This window comes from Marmota marmota, unplaced genomic scaffold, assembly GCF_001458135.2.
Source record: "Marmota marmota marmota unplaced genomic scaffold, marMar, whole genome shotgun sequence".
Lineage (NCBI taxonomy): Eukaryota > Metazoa > Chordata > Mammalia > Rodentia > Sciuridae > Marmota > Marmota marmota.
The window spans coordinates 52,241,627-52,258,782 of NW_026000005.1; the positions used below are offsets into that span (position 1 = coordinate 52,241,627).

The window sequence follows — 17,156 nt, forward strand, 5'->3', positions numbered from 1 at the left end:
CCCCAGGGGCCACCAGGCCCACATGAGGAACAGCTGCTCTGACAAACCTAGACCTAAGGATGGTCTCGAGTCACAGGAGGAGACCCCGATGCTGTTGGCCAGGGAGGAGCTGGAGGCTGATGCACCCTCCTGCCCTGCTGGCACAGGGATGCCCCGTAGAGGCACAGAGCTGGGCTCACACTCCTCAGGCTTCCATTTATGGTGCTGTTCACACGGGGGACATGGAGGTTGTCACAGGTAACTCCGATCCTGACATGGTTATGCAAATTGTAGTTAATACAGCTAACTCAAAAAAGGAGACAATTATTATTTGCAGATGACAGTTTACTTAAAACCATACAATAATCAAATAACTAATTAAAAACTATTAGGACCCGCAAGAAATTGTATGCATTGGTAGTTAACATGTAGATAATGAACTCTGGGGCTTGCGTATACACTGTAGTAATGAGCGGGGAGAACCAAAGAAATAGTTATATAAAGTACCCAAGAATAAAAACATAAAATCCATGAGCATTATATGAGAAAATAGAAAGGCTTTTCCTAAGAACAGAAGCACTCTCAACTCAGTTGGTGACACCATATTCCTAGAGTGGAGATCCATGTTAGAAAGTTCTTAGGAGCTGCAATCTCAACACATTTCCACCGTGACGTGGAGACGGCATGGGCAATGGTCCTGAGGTTTGCCTGGGAGGATGCAGGGGCAGTGAGTGGGGGACAGCAGGGCCTGGCGGACATAGGCCCCGTGTGGGGTTCTAGCTGACGTGTGTGGTGCTGGCCCAGGACAGCGAGGGCTGCAGACAGGCTTGATGAGCACGGGACAGCGGTGGCAGTTCTTGTGTTAAGAACGAGGAGAGGAGGAGCAGATGACTTTGCAGCAGCACTAACAATCAAGTGACCGCACACAGTGCACCCTGCACTGCTGCCCTTTAGTCCTAAGAGACCCCTGCAGGAATGACAAGAAGGCCAGCACTGCCACAGGAGACAGAAAACCGCAGCCCCACGGCACCTCTGAGCGGCGGCAACCACACGAGCCAGGCACAGGAATGCAGAAAACGCGAAGGACCGAGCCGAGAGGGCATGAGCCCTAGTAAGACCAGCCAATGACCAAGGCCAGGTGCGTGGTCCGGGCTCTGGGAGAAGCAGCCACCACCACTGGCACAAGCACACCTGGCTGAGCCTGGCTGGGGCCTGCAGCAGCTGCTGTGCCCGGCAGCCTGGGCCTCAGCAGCACAGGGGCCCCTCTCAGGCTTGCAAAGCCTGCCCGTTCCCGCTCTGCAGGACACCTGTGGACCCACAGCACTGTGACTCACTGCTCCCAGCTCAGTGTTCCTTTCTGGAGCATACCCAGGCTCCTTGTCACTCCCTCCAGACTGCACACAGGTGTCTGAGGCTGTGGGACTGGCTTCGCCTCAGGCCACAGGAAGGTCAGTAAATGGGAAAGTAGGAAATCATCACCTCCAGGAAAATCCAAGAGCTGTGTGAGAAAAGACGAGTCACTGTGCTGTGCTGGGGGCTCAGCTGTGACACATGCACACTGTCACAGTGACGCAAACACCGAGTTCCTCAGCCAAAAAGGGTAGGTGGAATACGTGAAGAGCCGAGAAATGGCAGTGGACGCCCATGCGTACAGGATAGGGTGGGGTGGGGAGGTGACCTGAGCATCACGACCTCGTGCAGACCTTATTTACGCAAATTAACAAGGTAAGTTACATCCGAAAAACCACTCCCATTCCAATTATGAAATTCTATTCAAATTCACTGATGATTTCATGACACTAATTAGACTGTGTGTTCAAGAAACCTGTCTGACGAACTCCGCGCCCGTCGCTAGCAGTACTGAGGAACGGAACAAGTTTAAGCCATCAAAACAAAGGAGTGTTCGTGCAATGATGCGACTGCAGCTTAAAGGCTTTTATGATCTCCATTTTAATGAAAAAATAAAATAAATGATTAAAATGCAAAGAGAAATACAACTTTGAGCTTCTTTCTGTGCCGTGGGGTTTCTGGGGCCCCCAGCACCTCTCAGAGGGCCTGCACTGCAGATCGGGGGCTCTCCCAGGAGTGTGGTGGCCATGAGGAGCAGGGCCCAGCCTAAACCCCAGGTGCTGAGGGAGGCCGGGGGAGAGCCCGCTTCCAGCTCCAGAGCAGCCAGGCAAACCCCGGGCAGGAGGCGAGGGAGGTGGGACCTAGCTCGAGCAACCTCAACCCAGGGTCTTCATCCTGTGTCCTGCTTCCTGGGACTGCCCCGATGACCCTCTCACCTGGAGGACTTGTTTTATTTCTGAGTTTCTCTTTTACTGCCTTATAAAAGCTGCCAATGCAACCGACTCAGGAAGAACACCGCGTGGAGCGTCTTCCCCACGGGCCCTGCCATCTTCCCTCCTGTGTGCTGGCAGGGGCCCCACATCACAGGGCTGAGGACAGGAGCATTGCAGGGAAAGCCCACTTCAGCAAGCATCTGCAAGGAAGCCAGTGCCACAAGTGCCCTCACTCCCCGAGGAGCCACGACCGGGCTGACAGGGTGGCCCAGAGCTGCGAGGCAGCAGGCGGCCTATCGGTGGCAGGGCAGGGACACACTGGCCTGTGCCCTACGGGTGCCCTACCTTCCCATTTCTAGGAGACTGCAGTGGGTGTGTGGTGGCTCCAGGCCAGGATCCTTCTGCAGAGTCAGGCTGGGCCGTGTGCAGGGAGGCCTGAGGGGAGGCTGCATTTTAACCTTTTGCTTTTAGGGGTCACAGAAATGCAGCTTGACACATACAATTTTTTTTTATTTACTGGTGAGGCTGCTCCCAGTTAGTTACCAAAGGCCAGCATGTCCAGGCCACCACGAGAGCTGCAGGCCCTTCCTGGAATGACTTCCACTGACTGTGCCATCCGACTGGTACACATTACTGCCCAAGGCCGGCCGCAGAGACTCTCTCCCAGTCCCGTAGTCCAGAGCTGAGCACAACGCCCATGGTCAGACTCCCAGTAGGCAGTGAGTCTGCTCTGTCCATGGCACAGAGACCAGCAGGCCCAGGCCTGCCAGACAGGAGGAGTATCACGAGAGCTCAGGGCCTGGCCTGTGGAGCCCCCAACCACCTGCCCCAGACCCAGGAGCAAGAAGCAGCAGCAGCTACTGCTGCCAAAGCCTGCTGACCACAGCAGAAGATGACCACAAGGCCCTGGGCAGCTGAGGCCCAGAAGGGAGCTTCCCCGACCCGTCTCCTAAGGCTGGGAGGGCCAAGGACAAAGCTCCCAGGACCACCTCTAAAGCACATACACCCCTGGGAGGAGCCTCGGAGCTGCCACGGGGCCCTTCTCCAGGGCAAGCCCGGCTCTGGGGTGCACTACTGGAGGGAGCAGCGATGGCAGCTTCCCAGCAACCTGCCAGGAGGCCCGCAGACAAGCCCTTGTCCAGGACCCACCCACAGTGCACAAGAGGCACTGGAATGGGAGGAACATGCACAGGGCTGAGGCACCACTCCCCAGACCAGGATCTCCAACAAGGGCTCTCGGGTGGCCATCTGTCTCCGGGAAGGCTGCTGCATGCTGGGAGCAGCCACAGCAAGAACCTGAGGCCCCTGCCCACAGTGGCAAGAGGAGCTTGAGACACACCTTCACACTAGGGTCCCCACAGCATTTGGGATGAGACTGACATGGACTGCAACTTCCTGAGGTCCTCAGTGAGGACCACCAGCTGGCTGCTCCTGGACTCCTCACCCCAGAAGCAGAGGCAATGTGTGGTTCCTGCCAAAGCCGCTCAGCAGCATGGTGGCTTTGTCACACAGCAAGGATAACTTACGCAACCTGGCTGGGTGGGCTCTGGGCTCTCTTTAACGTGGCTCCTAGAAACATTAATGTGACCTATGTAAGTTCAGCATCAACTGTGCATTCCGGCTGCCACGGCGCTCCGCGCGGCGCTCAGGCTGCCAGCACATCATGGCCACAGACATCAGGCCGGCCAGCCTCCCGGCAAGCTGACTGCACAGAGAGAAGGCGGTCCCCCTTCATCAGACCCTCAAGTAGCCATGAAGAGTAAGTGCCAACGGAGGTCTTTATTAGCACTTTCCTCTTACTCTTTTCAAATTAAAACAGACTCAACTCCTTGCAGTTATGAAACACGTAGAAAACTAGGTAAGAGAGAGAGGTCTCGCACAGACGGCAAGGGGCTGGGACGGTTCCAGAGGGAACTGTGCTACCTGGTGCTTGTGGCTGGGCAATGTTCCTGGGCACAGGTGTGTTTCTAGAAGGATGTTCCACACTGTGGCCCTGAGACGCCATTCATCTCAGCACCCCACATCCTACATGACACCCGGACACGCAGGCCTCATTAAAGCCCACCTGGTCCATGGGTCTTAGCACCCCACAAAGTGAGACAGAGCCTCAGGGGCAGAGGAGAGCTGGTGTCACCAGAGGGCCACCTGGTCCCTGGGTGTCAGCCCTCCTCAGGGGCAGGAGGGCAGGTGCCACCTGGCCCAAGGTCTTGGCTCCTCGGGGCAGGAGGCCAGGAGCCGCAGCTGCTCACCTTCATGTGCTCGTGCAGCTGGGCCTCGTGCTGCCGGGACAGCTGCTCGTGCTGCCGCTGGAACTCGGCAATGAGGATCTGCCGCTGGATCTGCTGCTTCTGCTTCAGCGCCAGGAGCTCCTGCTGCAGCTGCTGCTCCCGCAGCGCCGGCTCCGCCACAGGCAGGGGAAACTGGTGATCCAGGCGCAGGTCCATGGGCACTGCCGTGGGGGCCACTTGCAGAGGCAGTGCCGAGGCCACGTCCACTGCAGAGAGAGCACAGCACAGACAGCGCGTCACTGTGGTGCAGAGCTGGCCCCAGGGTGCCCTCCCTCCCTACACAACCCCGCTGGCCACAGCCATGGGGCTCCCAGGGGGCTGAAGGACTCTGTCCCGAAGCCCACCTTAGCCCCTGGGTCAACAGGCTCAGGACACAGACTCGGGGCCTCTGAGGCTCCAGCCCTCTAACTCGAAGGTCACAGAGGCCAGAAGTTCAGAGCAGGAGGTGTGCTCGTACCAGCCCTTTCCTCTGCCCCACCGGCACCACAGAGGCCCTGCTCCCAGAGGACCCCATCCCAGGCCTAGTGGCCTGCCAGGTGTCGTGTCTGAAATGAATAAAGGGGAAAACACAGGAAAAGGCTCTGGTCAGCCAAAGAGCAAGCCGCGTGCCTGCGCAAGCATGGGCAAACTGCCCGCTCTCCCCTCCGCCCCTTCCTCCTCTTCCCAAGAAGCCACTGCAGAGTTGTGTGTGAGCCCCAAGAACAGCGTGTGCCACAGAAGTGGTCCAGACAGATGCTGCGGGAGCCAGTTTCCATGGCGACATGAGTGCCCTTTTGAAAACATGTTTACCCGACCACAGCCAGCGCAGGGTGCCCCTGGCTGGCAGCACAGGCACATCAGCTGGCTTCCGCACCCCACCACCCCATCACCGCTCGGAAGAGCTGCTGCGTGACTGACCAGAGGCCAGTGCTGAGTCCGTCTCAGGCACCGAGTGGCCCATCTTACAGTGAGAAAAATGGTGCAGAACCCAGGGACGCGTCGCACACGGACCCCCTGCACAGCCCGGCACATGGCTGTGCCAGGAGCAGCAGTGAGCAGCCGGGGGCTCACCGTGTGCCAGCGTCCCCAGGTGTGGGTCCAGGATGCCAGTGGGCAGCGCTGAGACGACCGCTGGACCTGGGTGAGGCCTGCAGGCATCCCCTGCATGGCTCCCTACCCTGGTCACCTCTCTCCATCAGCCCAAAACATGGACCACAGGGCCAGAGGAGGGACCAGGAGCTCTCCTGGGAGGGCTCAGGCTCAGGCAGCTCAAAGGCCCAGAGAGGGTTGGCAGCTTGTCCCTCAGGTCAGCACCTCTCTCTCCTGACCTAGACTGGTGCAGCCCTGTCAGCAGGTCATAACCTGATAGCCTACAGGACCTTCCAGCCCCAGATGCCACCGCCTCACACTGACCCTGGCCATGGCCTAGGTCCTAGCAGAAATCTACTCCACAGTCATGGACCTCCGCATCCAGGTAGGCCAGGCTGTAAGTGGCTGTTGTACCTCAGTCCCGAGGATTTCCGTGGTCACTGCCTAGGCAGCAGGTCCCTGGCCGGATGCAGGCCTCACACTGCTGGGCCCTGTGCTGGCCCTCGACCCGCCTCTGCTGAAGCACGGGTGGAAGGCTGCTGTGGAGCTGCCCAGAGTCACCTGGTGTCCTCACTAACAGTGGGCCTCCTGGGCAGAGTCCAGGAAGGGGGCTAGGAGGGAGGGAGGGGTGCTGTGAGGCAGGCCATGGGCTTCCTTGGTGGGCATCAGTGTCCTCCCCTCAAGGTGCAGCAGCACCCTGGCTCCTGCCCTGGCCTGCTGCCCCAGGGTCACAGAGGTCCACTAGGTGACACGCCCTGAACAGCAAGCTGCAGGTGACCAGAGGCCTCAGCACGTGCTGCGTGGCCTGTGAAGTGTGCACCAGTCTGAGCTGGGTGCCAGGCCTTGTCTCACCAGGCTTCTGGCTCAGGTGTGTCCGAGGGGTAGGACCAGCAGCAGTGCCCGCTCCACTCTCACCCACGCGTGGGGATGAGGCTGCACTCCTTTCCTTCCCGTCCCCGAGGTCCTCTCTACCATGAGGTAGAGCATGACGTAAAACCCGCGTACACAGTGCAGGTCACAAACACCAGTGTTCTCCCGCGCGTGCCTTAGTGAAATACCTCGGCAGGCAGGGAGAGCCGAAAAGGAGCTCAGAGGGGCAGGTGTGGCGCTCTCCCGATGCTGCCGGCCTCAACTCCTGCCCTCGAGCGTGGCATGCCAGCCACCGGGCATCCCACCAACCGCCTTCTCTGAACCCACCAATGGCTCCGAACGGGTTCTACTCACTGGGTCAATGCACTGGGCCACCAGCAGCCCTCTGCCCTCTGGGGATGGACAGATTGTTCCTGAGTCGGACACACACGCACCGACAGGCTGAGTCTGCTGCCATTCCACTTAGCACGCTGCACTCTGGTTGCAGAGGGGCCTGGCGTCCTGCCTGGCCAGCAGTGATTCTTCAGGTTTTTGTTTTTGTTTTTGTTTTTTTGAGGGGGTTGAACTGGGGACTGAACTCAGGGCAGGAGCCAGGGTGAACACTGATGCCCACCGCGCCCAGCTGGTTCTTCAGCTTTAATAAAAACCAACACACAGCATTAGTCCACAACCACTCTGCTTCACCTGCTGGACACTACACCATGTCCTGCGGACCTCACTGGGCTACGTGAGGGAAGATGGCCATGTGACCCCTGCTTACAGATGTGCCAGTGAGACCCAATACCTCAAAGGTAGCAAGGCTGTCCCAGGGTGCTGGACGCCTAGCAAGGCTGTCCCAGGGTGCTGGACGCCAGAAGACTTACCCACTTACCCACTGCTCTCTCTAGCACGTCGTGCCCCCTTACTTTCACGGACGGGGAGGGCACCATCAGAAAAGCCCACCAGCTAGTCTCTGTGGAGACTGACATGAAGACCACCTGTAAGGCTTCCCTCTTCCGACCTCAGAAACACCGCTGGCCAAGCCCTTGGGTCCTGGGTCGGTGCCAGGTGCATCTGGGAGAGGCAGGGCTGAGCAGGGCTGACGGAACCTCTGGGCAGGTGTCCGCACAGGACTCTGTGAGGCTGCACCTCACAGAGACCGAAGGGAGCCTCAGCAAGAGTCCAGGGGCCCCACATCACAGAGGGTCTTAATGCCAGCTCGGGGAGCACCTGCCCCTGTGAGGGCCGGAGCATCGCTGCGCCCTNGGGGGGGGGGGGGGGGGGGGGGGGGGGGGGGGGGGGGGGGGGGGGGGGGGGGGGGGGGGGGGGGGGGGGGGGGGGGGGGGGGGGGGGGGGGGGGGGGGGGGGGGGGGGGGGGGGGGGGGGGGGGGGGGGGGGGGGGGGGGGGGGGGGGGGGGGGGGGGGGGGGGGGGGGGGGGGGGGGGGGGGGGGGGGGGGGGGGGGGGGGGGGGGGGGGGGGGGGGGGGGGGGGGGGGGGGGGGGGGGGGGGGGGGGGGGGGGGGGGGGGGGGGGGGGGGGGGGGGGGGGGGGGGGGGGGGGGGGGGGGGGGGGGGGGGGGGGGGGGGGGGGGGGGGGGGGGGGGGGGGGGGGGGGGGGGGGGGGGGGGGGGGGGGGGGGGGGGGGGGGGGGGGGGGGGGGGGGGGGGGGGGGGGGGGGGGGGGGGGGGGGGGGGGGGGGGGGGGGGGGGGGGGGGGGGGGGGGGGGGGGGGGGGGGGGGCAGGAGGTGAGAACAGCGAGGGGAGGCTTTACTGTGGGGTTTCCTTTTTTCTTTACCTTTTTTCATCCCAGGCACTCAACCTATTAATGCTCTAGTTCCTAAGGCATTGATTCAAGTGGTTTTTGAAGCTATTTTCTTGGAAACTTATAAGAGCCCCCAAATTGATTTAAATTTCATCTTGAAACGAATGCCCAAACTGGACTACACAGCGGTCAGCAGAGCCAGGGGCACACAGGCACACACGGCTGAGGACACAGCCGGAGCTCGCCCTGCACAGACTGGCCGTTGTCTCCGGCCCCCACGCACATGTCTGAACCTCCGTGCAGATGCCATCCGTTCCCAGGTCCCAACTCTATCCAGGTCTTCCCATGCATGCCCAGGGCCTCACAGCTCAGGAGGAGGGTGGCCAGCACAGGCCTGTCCCATACCAGCAGCAGGTGGCTGGCATGCGCCAGACACGGAGAGCGAACCAGTGGTGGGGCACTGCCACGGCACATGCTGGTCCGACACCAGAGGGTGAGTGCAGGTCCCAGCTGAGAGCCACTGGGCTGCAGGAGGCTGCAGACAGCCCTGCTCTGCCCGGGGAGCCGGACCAGGCTGCTTCTGAAAGCCCCGAGTGGGAGCAGCATCGCCTGCAGAGGGCCCAGGGGGCTCGGAGCAGCCTCTTGGTGGCTCCTCCTTTTTCACCACATGTTGGAACGGGACGGCACTTAGCCTTGGTTCACTGTCTTGAGGTACCACCCAAAACACCAGCCTCAGCCATGCCAGTTAGAAGTGGAGCAGAGAAATCAGATGACATTCGTCAGCACCCCCGTCCCCTAGCCCACCACTGCTGCTGCCTCGTGTCCACAAACAAAGCTGCCTCGACAGATGGACACAAAAACAAGGACTCAAATCTTGCAGACAAGGAGACCCACCCACAGGCTGCTGGGCAACCCCGCCTCCCCTCCCAGTGCCAGCATCAGGAGGCCAGGTGGTGGGGCTGCAGCCAAGCTGTGCCAGGCCTTGCCGGGGAGCCAGCTGCAGAGCCGGGAACCACAATCCCCACCCACTTGTGCGGCACTGGGGCTACGTCAAACGTGACTCGTGCTATTTCTGTATCAAAAACCCTGGAAATGCCTCGAGTTCCCCCAGGAGGCCTGCTGGTCCTCTGCCCCAGAGTGCCCTGAGCAGACAATGAGAGCTTCTCCCACAGCCTCGGCATCCACACAGAAAAGCCTGTATTCTCATGAATATTCCACGGCGACACAAAGCGCTTCCCCACGCCCGCCTCGAGGAGCACGCAGCACCAGAGGCTCCTGACGTCGGGAGGGCACAAAGCCGGCATTCAGAGCCCCAGGAGAGACGCAGTCAGCCTGGAGGGAGCCCCTGGCACAACAGGAAGGCCTGTCAGTCTGCCTTTCCTTCCCAAAGGCACCGTCACAAAGAAGGACGCTAATTTTCCGTGACACGAGTCGGCTCCTCTTCTCCGGACACACTGCATGGCGTCACGCAGACAGTGAAAGCCGCTGTGTTCTCCAGAGAGCACTCCAGAGTCGGGGTCACAGTGAGGGGAAGCCCAGCTTTCAGCCACGTAAGCACGCTCTCCTCCTGCGGGGCGGCTGGGGCGGGGTGCTGGCCCTGCAGAACGAGCCTTAGCCTGCACGGCGAGCCCATGAGGAAGTAACCAAACATGGCTCCGGAGGACTCATCGTCGGACGAAGCTGGGGTCTGCCGCCCCCCACCCTGGGAAGGGCGCTGGCTCTCGGGGGCTGCGTCTGGCTCCTCTCCAGGTTGCCACCCCTGCACCTACAGCTCTCCAAGCACACTCTTGGTGGGGGAGGACTGCGGGCTTCGAGCAGACGTGGGGCGAGGACAGGCCACCATGCTCCCAGGGCGGGAGGGACAAGTCAGAGCCTGCCATCCGCTCTGGGATGGTGTCATGAGTGGTCCCAGGAAGCCAAGGCCACCCTGGCTCTAGCATCTGTGGAACAGACAGAATGCCCAAGGACAGGGTCTGGGAGCAAGCTGTGCCACGCCGTGGCCACCCGTGGCACTCGGGAGCAGCCAGGCAGAAGGCCCTGGGGAGGAGTGAGTGTCCTCAGGTGGCTGAGCAGCACAGCAGGGCAGGGTGAGACTGGGACAATGGGGCCAAGGCAGGCCAGGTGCACAGGAAGGTCCAAGCAGGCTTTCCTGGCCACTGTGTCCTGGGGTGAAGTCAGCAGCAGCAAGCTGGCCCTGGTCACACTGCACTGGAGGCTGAACTGCTCCCGCCTAGCCAGTCCGCCGTGTCCCCTGCACAACCACTATCCTTGATCTGCTTCCTCCTCCCTTGGGAGCCAGACTCTCCCATCTCCTTCCAGCTGCTCCTGGACCTCGGCTTGTGCTCCCCCTCTTCAGGATCTTGGGAAAGGAGATCCATGACTCCTGTCCACGTCTGAGACACGCTCAGGCTGCCCGCGGGCACCACTGTTCTGGCCTCACAGTATTCCAGCTTGAAGACCATCCTCCTCGGGAACTGCAAAGGCGAAGCTCCGTGTCTTCCTGTTCCCAGTGCTGTCACTGTAAACGGGAAGCCACCCTGCTGCGCTGACTCCCTGGGGTACTGGTCCAGGGACGCCACCCCTGCTCTGCTGTGCCTCCTGGACTTCCAACCCAGTTCAGGTCTCCCAGGGCAGCCTGCAGCTGCGCCCCGTGCAGGCTCCCTTCCCTGTGTCTCACGCCGACTCACACGTAGCTCCTCAAATGTGCATCCTCGCCTCCTAGAGTTCTGCAGGACTTGTGCTCTATTTTTTTAATTTATTTTTAGTTGTCAATGGATCTCTATTTATACGTATGTGGTGCTGAGAATCGAACCCCGTGCTTCCCACATGCCAGGCAAGTGCTCCACCATTGAGCCACAACCCCAGCCCATCTGCTCTATTTTTAACTGACAAATTGGATGGCCACATCTGGAGGACGATGGCTCCTGGGAGCTCATTTCTGTCATCTGCTGTTGCCCCGGCTCACATGCCCTCAGCGCCTAGTGGGGCAATAACCATGGTTCTTAAAATGCTCACATGGTCCTGTCCTTGGTCAGAGGGAGCCCCTGGGTTGGCTCCTGGTCCTTCTAACACCTGCTAAGGGTCTCGGAAAGCAGACCCCAGACTCTTCTGTGACAAGATGTCCTGGAAACTCTTATACATTTCTCTCCAGGGAGAAAGAGTATTTGGAGACCAGAACCCGGGTATTGGGTGAGCCTAGTGACTGGGCTGGAACTTAGGACATGGACATTGTACTGGAGTTTCAATGAATTTTCAGAATGAGTGAAATGAGATGCATGTGCTCAGTCTGCCATCTTGCCTTGGAACTTCCCAGGACGTGGCTTATTAAAACTATCACTCAAAAGGACTGAACAAGCATATCCAAGCTCCATTCAAATTCTAACTTATATGCAATATTATCTTCCCCAAAGGAGTTCTTAACTGAATTACAATTATCCTATTTAACCTCGTGTGTGTGTGTGTGTGTGTGTGTGTGTACACGCGCGCGGATGACACAGAGAAGTCAGGAATACTTTTTAACCTAAAGACTTAAAATATTCTGTAGGAATGGAAAAAACAAAAGTGCTCCTATTGTAGCTTCAAACAGGTGAATTTCGTAATATGTCACCTCTCTTTGCCTCATATAAATGGATATAAGCAATACCCAAGAAACAGCTTATGTCAACAACAAACTAAAATAGAAAACACACTTGGAAAAAAAAACATAGTACAGGAAAAGGCTGCTTTGATTTTATTGTTTTGTTTCAAGTGAAATCAAAAGTAAAAAATTAATACAAACAAGATGCAGGAAGGTGTTCACGGGAGTGTCCATGGCCAGGAGTGAGGGCACCTGCCCATGCTGATCCTGACTTTGGAGCTGGGTCTCCCGTGCAGAGTAGGGAAGCCAAAGGTGAGCACACACACCCAGGCACGGCCCCCTGCTTCTGCCTTCTGCCTCCAGAATCTAGAAGGGGCCCAGGACAGAGCACCTGTGCCAGGAAAGGCGGCCCCTCCCTCCAGCCTCCTGGCTCACCACCTGTGCCCAGAGAGGTCTTCAGCTCACACTGTTGTATGCAGCACAGGCAAGGTCCCCACAGGGGATTCAGACACACGTGTGCCGCGTTCCACAGTGGGGGACACCGTACAGGGGGCAAAGCACCTTGCCCAGGCCCCGCGGCCAAACAGCAAACCCAGAAAGGGACCTAGTATCCCCTCCTTGACAGCCAGCCAGATCAGGAGGTTCCTAAGGGAATCCAGGGCTCACAAGTCACCTCCTCTGTGGGCCCCCACTGTACTACAGGAATCTGGGCACCCCAAAGTCTGAGATATGCACCCCCCTGCTCCAGGGCTGACATTCTAAACCATCATGTGCTTCTCTGGGGGCAAACAGGGACACTTGGTGTAAACCCAGAGCTAAGCCCCCACCAGTGGCTTGCCTGGCTCCTGGTGCTCCCGGCAGCTCAGATTGAGCTTTGTTCTGGACCAAAGGCTGTGCCTGCCCTGTCCAGTACCACTGCTGGAGAGCCTAAAGGCCAATGACGCTCTTTCCTGAAGAGCTCCTCAGCTGGAGCAGCCCCCGCCCTGAGTGAATATCTGTTCAGGCTGGGACAGTCCCAAAGGCAGAGCCAGGCCTGGTCCACCACTCACCCAGACCAGGAAGGGATGAGGACAGGGAAACACTGCCACCTCCGTGGAGCACAGAGACCAACCAGACTCCTCTGCCCAGAGAAAAGGGCTGCGATTAGTCCAGGTGTGGGTCTTAGTCCAACTGCCAGTCCTACCCACGCAGCTCTGACCTCCACCCCGTCCTTCCTGGCAAGGAAAGGCCTACCTGGTACTTGTGTGTGGTGTACGGCTCTGAACCAAGGCAGCTGCCCGGAGCAGGCCAACTCCCAGGAAGACAGGCCTCTCTGTGGCTTCATGCCCTCCTACAGGCATCCCCTGGGGCCCATGCAGAATGGGGCTGCTGCCAGGAGGCCGCCATGCTCTCTCCACACCCAACGCCCTGCAGCCAGCATGGGCAGCCAGGGTGGGCAGGACATGACTAGGTGCAAGGTCTGCAGTCTCCAGTCCATGTGATGCTTCCAGGTATAGCTAAAGAGAGCTCAGGAGCCAATCTGCATCCAGTGACAGGACCTGCAGGCAGGGCCCTGGGCTCTCCAAATATCCACAGGAAAAGACTGGCAGGCCACTGGCCAGCAGGGCATGGGCTCCGGGGCCAGGCCTGAGTTCAGATCTAGCCAGTGCTCTCAGAGAAGGCAGCTGGCCTATGCTGCACAGGGTGGTGACAGTTGCTCCTCCTCCTGGGGTGGCACAGGTTTGTGTGAGAAGGAGCAGGTGTACTTGGAGCCCCATCACAGAAGCAGGACATGCCCGGGTACAGGGCTCATCCGTCCTGGGGGCACCTAGCAAGGGAAGGCAGGAGAGAGTTGGGCTGGTGGGGCTGTGCACCCCACCCCACGCCCAGCCTCACATTCTCCTGACACCTGTTACCTTGAAAGTGCCCCAGGAAGAGCTGCACAGCACCCCAATGATCAAGATGTCAAGAGAAGGCCTGCCCGTCAGGCTGCCCGGGATAAGTCCACGAAGGGCACTACCACGTGCAGCTGGAGAGGCTTACTGAAGGCCCAGAGCACTGACAGGGCCAAGGAGAGACAGACTCTCGCACACCACCTGAGCAGGAGCTGCGCCCCCACCCCAGACCCAGCCACCTCACAGGACCCAGAGCCCACTGGGTCTGGGTAAGCACGGGGAGCGCCAAGGGGGACAGCTGGCTCTGCAGCAGCAAGGCCTTCGGCTGCCCTGAGGGAAAGCCCAACGAGCAGTAGGGACAGACTCGACCTCCCAGTGGGCAGGCAGCTCCTGGCACAGAGAACAGGACGCAGACTGACAGGGAGGGTTCTCCCCAACCCTCCTCACCAGTCACCTGCAATTCGCATAGGAGCCAGGGGTAAAGACACTGCTGACGAGCCGACTCTGGAAAGCCCCAGGCTGTCTCTAACGGGAAAACACGAGGAGAGGTCACACTTTCAGGTCATAAAATAAACGAAGGACCAGTGGAGCCGTTGCTGCCCCGACCGCCTCAATCCAAGGTGCTACGTGACCTTGAAGCTCAACTCCTTGACCTGAAACAGACGTGGGTGCTGCAGGGGTAAGCTGCCTCCGTCAGCAATGCCAGGGGGCCAGCTCAAAGGAGCTCAGATCTGGGGGGGGAAAGACAGACGGCAAGCACCGGTGTGGCCAGGGCCAGCCTGCCCTTTCAGATGCCCCCCAAGACAGAAAAGCTCCTTGGCATGGGGTCCCAGCCACATGCCACCTCACCTCAGGGGCACAGATAAAACCTCTAGACAGAACAGCCTGCCTCAAACAACCCTCCACCCCCACAAACCCTCAGCTTAGAGACCCTTAGACCCTTCAAAGAACTTGCCAAGTCCACAGGCAGCAAAAGACTCCCACAGCCCACTGCTCCACCCTTGGCCTCAACCTCCCCTGCCTGCAAACCTCCTGTGTGCCATGCACACAGTGAAGGACCCCAGGACCAGCAGACAAGGCACCACAGGGGCACTGCCAACCTCAGGGGATGGCAGCTGGTGGGAGGCATGCACCTGTAGACACAGAAAGCACAACTAGACGGAGAAACACAAGACCAAGCAGAGAGGGTTTTGTGGTGAAGCTGCAGACCCCAGAGACACGGTTCAGCAGCCCTTGAAGGGTAAGTGGGATCTTCCTGCAGGTGCACCTCGCAGACGGAAGCCAGAAGCAGCAGACCATATGGAGACGTGATGAGAAGAGGACACCACCTCCGTCGTGAGCAGAGCCACCAAGTTCTCAAACCACCAGCAGGCTTAACCCAGGGGTGGTGCACAGAGGACGCCGGGCCAGAACCAGTGGCACTGACCAAGATGAGACACACAAAGCACTTACAACTACAACCCGCTGCACTGCACAGGACCATCCTCATCCCAAGAGTGAGTGACATCCCATAGGAGCTGCTCGGAAAGCTCCTCGTGAGTCAAAATAGGAGTGCTTTAACCGAGCAAGCATCTCTACAAAGCCACAGCAGATGCTGCTTTACTGTGAACCTCGAAGGAGCCGAGCTTCAGCTGGTGTGCCCCTGGGATGGCGGACCACCGCACCCGGGCAACACTCCTGTCTCACCTCGATGGTGGGGGGTGCTGCGAAGCTGCCAAGGCTGAAGACAGAAGTCACAAGATGCTCCAGGGCCAGGCTTTAAGAGCAACAGAGAACACCCGCAGCACTTCTGCACATGGCAAGAAGAGAGTCCCTGACACGGAGAACACACGGGCAGACTGTGGATGAGAGTCCCCAAGCATGGCTCAAGGACGTTCTACATGACCTGACTAATAACCTGACTAGATGGGCAGCGCCCACACACAGGACCAGCGGACCTGTTGAAAAGATACCAATTCCGCCCCCCTGACCTTGAGATCCAGTGGAGGTACTCATGACCTTAAAGGCCGATTCTAAACTACACTGAGGAACAAATTCAACAGGAATCAAGATGCTCCTGAAGTAGAGGGGGTCCTTTGCAGATCACCGTGGAAAGACAGAGTATTCAGTCCACACTGCCAGGAGAGGGAAACACCCCTGACATCTCCACAACTAAGGCAAAGGGAAAGTCACAACTTTCAGAGGATACTACAGGAAAATAGCCTCATGTCCTCGGAGACACAAGAATGCTTCCTACCACAAAAGATGAAACGGACACCCCTGACCCTTAAGCTGTCAGCCCTGCAAGTGTACGGCAGCAGGAGACGGCAACGCCTGAGCCCAGCACTCAGCCGAGGCCTTGCATCTATGACACAGAAGCCAGCTGCCATCAGTGGCCACAGACCCTTCAAAGAACTTACCAAGTCCACAGGCAGCAAAAGGCGTTCATGGAGGACCCCAAGGGCAGAGGAAGACAGTCGGACATATCAAAGTTACAGACGGCATCCTCAGCCAGCCAAGAGACCCTATTCCACACCCTCTCACTCTGACAGTACCAAGTGCCCTAGAGGCAGGGAGTGACCACCCTGGGAGGACAGTGTTCCCTATGGAGTCGGGTCTGGGTTCCACAACCCAGCGCCATGGTTCAGGGCAGGCTGGTCCCCACAGTGTGGAGAGCAGGCAGAACTTCAGGTAGGTCTGGGGCTCCACCCTGGCTAGGGGTCAGTGCCCATCTCTTGGAGTGGGTCCAGGGTTACAAGGTCCCACTAGCCAGCAGTGCCTGTGATGAGGTCATCTAGCTCACTCACTCTGAACTCACTCTGTCACCAAAACCACACTAAACTCCATCTCAAACTGACTGTTCAGAATTAACTCAAACAAAGCTTCCTGAAAGGAGGAAGCACATGGCTGCTTTCGCTCTACTTCAACATAAAGGCAGAACTGCTGGCCCTCTCAAGGGATGCGGTCAACTGGAGGAACGAGGTCTGGGCACCAGGATGCTGGGGACAACCAGGGAATGATCTCCTTCCCAGGGCCTCCCTGCTTCTCCCCAGGGAGGAAGAGCCACGAGCCATAGTCCCTGCAGTCTCCTGGCCTGGCTCAGTAGGTGAAGGGGAAGAAGTGGGCAGTGACGTCCTGAGTGGAAGCCAGTGGTAAACTCCATTCCATCAGCCCCTCACGGGGCTTCCCCTGAGTGACGTGGTCACTGGCCAGCAGGGCCTCCACCTCTGGGGGATTTGTCTGAAGCCCAGGGATGACAGGAACAATCCCTCAGTGGAAGCTGCAGACACAGCTTTTAATGCCCAGGCAGGGCCAGGGCAGGACTCTAGGGAGCAGTTACATGCACAGGCACACACACTGACACAACCCCACCAGCACACACCACTGACACAACCCCACCAGCACACACCACTGACACAACCCCACCGCACACCACTGACACAACCCCACCAGAACACACCACTGACACAACCCCACCAGCACACACCACTGACACAAC

The 17,156-nt window shown here is 59.0% G+C and overlaps 1 protein-coding gene across 6 annotated transcripts in view; it reads right to left on the reverse strand.

Annotated features, from left to right (window-relative positions):
• Hdac4 (histone deacetylase 4) overlaps positions 1 to 17,156 on the reverse strand; it is a 217,823-nt gene that overhangs the window by 103,133 nt on the left and 97,534 nt on the right. For all 6 annotated transcript variants that reach the window (XM_048808876.1, XM_048808874.1, XM_048808870.1 and 3 more), the window contains exon 3: positions 4,511 to 4,755. In XM_048808876.1, the coding sequence (XP_048664833.1) occupies positions 4,511 to 4,755 (245 nt within the window). The remainder of the gene's footprint in view (positions 1 to 4,510; positions 4,756 to 17,156) is intronic.